This window comes from Myotis davidii, unplaced genomic scaffold, assembly GCF_000327345.1.
Source record: "Myotis davidii unplaced genomic scaffold, ASM32734v1 scaffold424, whole genome shotgun sequence".
Lineage (NCBI taxonomy): Eukaryota > Metazoa > Chordata > Mammalia > Chiroptera > Vespertilionidae > Myotis > Myotis davidii.
In genome coordinates, this window is record NW_006295827.1 from 1,109,667 (window position 1) to 1,113,611 (window position 3,945).

The following is a 3,945-nucleotide window of genomic DNA, read 5'->3' on the forward strand; positions in this document are numbered from 1 at the left end:
ACAAACAACACTCATTTTCATTCCCATATCCCTGCCAGGCACTGCTCAAAGGATGTCATCGGTACTTAGACTTAGTACTTTAGATGTAGTTCTCACAACCACCGAGGAAGGAGGACCTGCTATTAACCATGTTTTACAGCTGAGGAACCCAAGGTAGAAAGGCTGTCTAAATGGATTCATTCAAGATCTCATAACTAGTAGGTGGTGGGGCTGGGACTCAAAGGGCTGCAGTAACGGGCATTTTCCTAGGCTACCTTCTGGGCAGAATAAGGGGAAGAGCTGAAGAGCCACGTAAACAAGGGATTCAGCAAACAGTGGGGGCACCTGTCACGAGGCAGCTGGAGCTCCATGGGAGGGCAAGCCGTTAGAGCAGATGACAGGGTCTGGTGCCAAAAGTTTTGGGCAAGGATCTTCTGAGCACAGTGCATGTTCAGAAGCAGGGCATCCAGATGACTGTAATAAGACTGGGACTAACCCAGCCGTGGGCAAACTACGGCCCGCGGGCCGGATCCGGCCCATTTGAAATGAATAAAACTATTGAAAAAAAAGACCGTACCCTTTTATGCAATGATGTTTACTTTGAATTTATATTAGTTCACACAAACACTACATCCATGCTTTTGTTCCGGCCCTCCGGTCCAGTTTAAGAACCCATTGTGGCCCTCGAGTCAAAAAGTTTGCCCACCCCTGGACTAACCCAATACGACCCTTCTAGTCCTTGTAAATAGATTTTGAGGTTTCTGTTGTCACCGTCCCCCTGTACAGTGAGGGTTCTAAAACCTGGAGCTCTGTGGACCCCCTCAAAATGCATTCATCATTTTGCACGTCTGAGCATCTTTCTGGGGAGGAAGCATCAGCTTATTAAAGGGATCAATGTCCCGTCCAACACAAGGATCACTGTTCTTGGAAGACTGGGAGGGCTGCTGGACCCTACCTCCAGTGGCAGGTTCCACGCTATGTACACATGAGACTTGTAATCGTCCATCCAGACCTCAGCCACCCGGAGAGCATTCCTCTTGGTGTAGAAGCCGATGTTGCTATTGTATGGCTTCTTCTTCCGCTCGATGTGGGCCACCCGTGAGCAAGGCAGGACCTCCATGCTGCCCCCGCAGAGCCATACCTGGAGGTGCAAGGACTTCGTTAGCCTGACAGGCATTTCCAGCTGTCACTGCCCCTCCCTGAGGTCCCAAGGCAATGGCTCTGAAGACCTAGCATGAGTGAGAAATAACATTTTAACATATAAAGCCATATGAGATTTCAGGGTTGGTTTGTAACTGCAGCACTAACCTAAGCTAACCTAATTAAAACAGGTAGAAGAGAAGATTTGTGGGAATTTTATAGATATAATAGTCTGGAATATTAAAATCCAGCTCTGGGTAGGAGTGGCCCATAAAGGTGCTCCCGGGGACACATGGCTTTCTCTGTTCTCAGTAGTGCATTGGCATCCATGAAGGCTTTCCCCCCACCTGCTGGAACCGTGCCCTGCAGATCTAGACTGGAAAATTCAAACTAAAAAACTGACCATCTCTGTTCACATCAGCACAAAGTATACAGGGGTCTGGTTCTGCACTGTTAACCTGCTCCAATGTGGAGTCCCGAGAGCACAGGTGCCCGGCATTCTGGAAGCATCCACCCCATAAGATCATGTACAGGCATCACTGCTCCTGGAGTATTCAGGTGGAAGGCTGGAGTGATGGCTGCCTTTGAGAGATGCAAAGGCCCAAGGAAGCAACCCCTGTTGTTCTCTGTCTGGACATGGCAGGCGTCCAGGCTCCCAGGCCCTGCTTCCAGGGGAAAGCTGGGCCATCCAACCACTCTCAGTCCCAGGCAGGAAAAACAAAGCATTGCCCAGAGGATTGCCCAGAGGATTAATTTGTGAAAGTGAAATGCCTTGCTGCTTGGGAAAAGAGGAACAAGACGCAGAAATTTCAGGGACCTGTGAGATGTCCTGCTGTGAGCTCCTGTGTTCTCTCCATAAGTGACAGTGTGCTGGTGAACTGACTCAGGTTGGCACAAACTATGCTCCTCCCAGATGGGGTCATTTCAAGCCATTCCACCTTTAGTCTCCTGGAAACCTGCATCCTTGAGGATTTGTCCACCTCTCCTGGGCCTTTATTGATTAAATCTGGAGGCACAATTCAGATGTGTGTGATCCTCTGTTTCTATTTTTCAACTCTGGTTATATCACAGGGAAATCATATACCTCTGGAACATTCTCCCCATCACCAAGAATCCTCTCTCACTGCTCATGCCTTCAATGAGGAGACAGTGAGCTAAGGGATTTGTAGACAGTGGTGGCTCAGACTAGTTTGATTTGCAACCTAATAACTAGGTGTCCCCTTGGGTTGAGACAGACCCATTACAAGGAAGTCAAGTCAGGGAGGCAAAATATTGCAAAAAAGACATGAAGTTCTACAGTTATGGGCATTTGATAGTTTCAATATTCAGGGGGCTCTGGCTGGGTAGCTTTGTTGGTTAGAATGTTGTCTCAATGGGTCAAGGTTGTGGGTTTGATCCCTGGTCAGGGCACATACAAGAAACAGCCAATAAGTGCACAAATAAGTGGAACAACAAATTGATATCTCTCTCTCACTTTCTATCTCTCTCTTTCCTCTCCCTCCCTCCCTTCTTCCCTCCCTCTCAAATAAATAAATAAATAAATATTTTTTAAAAAGATTCAGGGAATAAATGAAAATACGCTTGTGTTCACCAATGAGAAAACTTAATATTGTTAGGATGGCAATACTCCCCAAACTGATCTAGAGATTCAGCTTTCAACAAGGGTGCCAAGACAATTCAATGGGGGAAAAGAATAGTCTTTTAATTGTGTTGGACAACTGCAAAATAATGCCTTTGGGCCACTACCTCTACAAAAATTAACTATAAATGGATCAAAGACTTAATGTAAGAGCTAAAACTGTAGAACTCTTAGAAAAAAATACAAGAACATATTTTCATGACCTTGGATTATGCAAATGTTCATCAACTGATGAATGGATAAACAAATGTGGTATTCCCATACAATGGAATATTATTTAGCAATAAAAACAAATGGAATACTGATACATGCTACGATATGAACGAACCTTGGAAACATTATGCTAAGTGAAAGAGGCCAGTCACAAAGAAGCATATATTGCATGATTCCATTTACATGAAATGTCTAGGATAAGAAAATCCATAGAGACAGAAAGTAAATTGACAGTTGCCTAGGGCTGGGGGTGGATCTGGAGAAAGTAGAGTGACTGCTGGTAGGTATGAGGTTTCTTTTTAGGGTGAACAGAATCTTCTAAAATTGTGTTGATCACTGTATAACTCTAAATATTCTAAAAAGCCACTGAGTTGTACACTTTAAATGGGTCAATTATAATGGTATGTGAATATCTCAACAAAGCTGTGACAAAATAAATAAATCGATAGACAGATAAATAAGTCCACAGAAAGATGGAGAAAAGAAATTCCAGGGTTGGATTCCGAGTTGGGGAGGTTCAGGACGACGGAGGAAAGCCAAGAAGGGGTAGGTGCCAAGCAGGGATCACAGGTGCAGGTATATGAAAAGCCTCAGCAAAAGCCAGGAACCCAGTTCCAAGAACAGAGCCACCAAGTGGGAACAGAACCTGCAACCAGGCCTATTTGGTGCCAAACCTCGGTAAGCTGTCCAGACCAAGGTCAGTATTGCTCCAAAGCCTGCAGTGCGATTATGCTCACGAGAAGGCTCAAGTGGCCTTGTTAGAAGTAGAGGTGAGAAGGGAAGAGGAGCCTGGTTGCACCCTGTGTCAGATCCCAAATCTCTTAAATGACAAGGGAGTGATGACATCCCAGGCTGGGAGGCAGGCAATGCAACACTCCTGTCCTGTGTGGCAGGAACCTGGCTTCCTGTGTTGGGATCTGCCATGTGGATATCACTGGCATGCTCAGTGAGAACCAACGCACAGCCACTCCGCT

At 45.8% G+C, this 3,945-nt stretch overlaps 1 protein-coding gene across 1 annotated transcript in view; it reads right to left on the reverse strand.

Moving 5' to 3' along the window:
- Positions 1-3,945, reverse strand: part of WBSCR17 (Williams-Beuren syndrome chromosome region 17) — a 420,861-nt gene that overhangs the window by 28,146 nt on the left and 388,770 nt on the right. Inside the window, exon 7 of the mRNA XM_006770853.2 lies at positions 935-1,120. Within this exon, the coding sequence (XP_006770916.1) occupies positions 935-1,120 (186 nt within the window). The remainder of the gene's footprint in view (positions 1-934; positions 1,121-3,945) is intronic.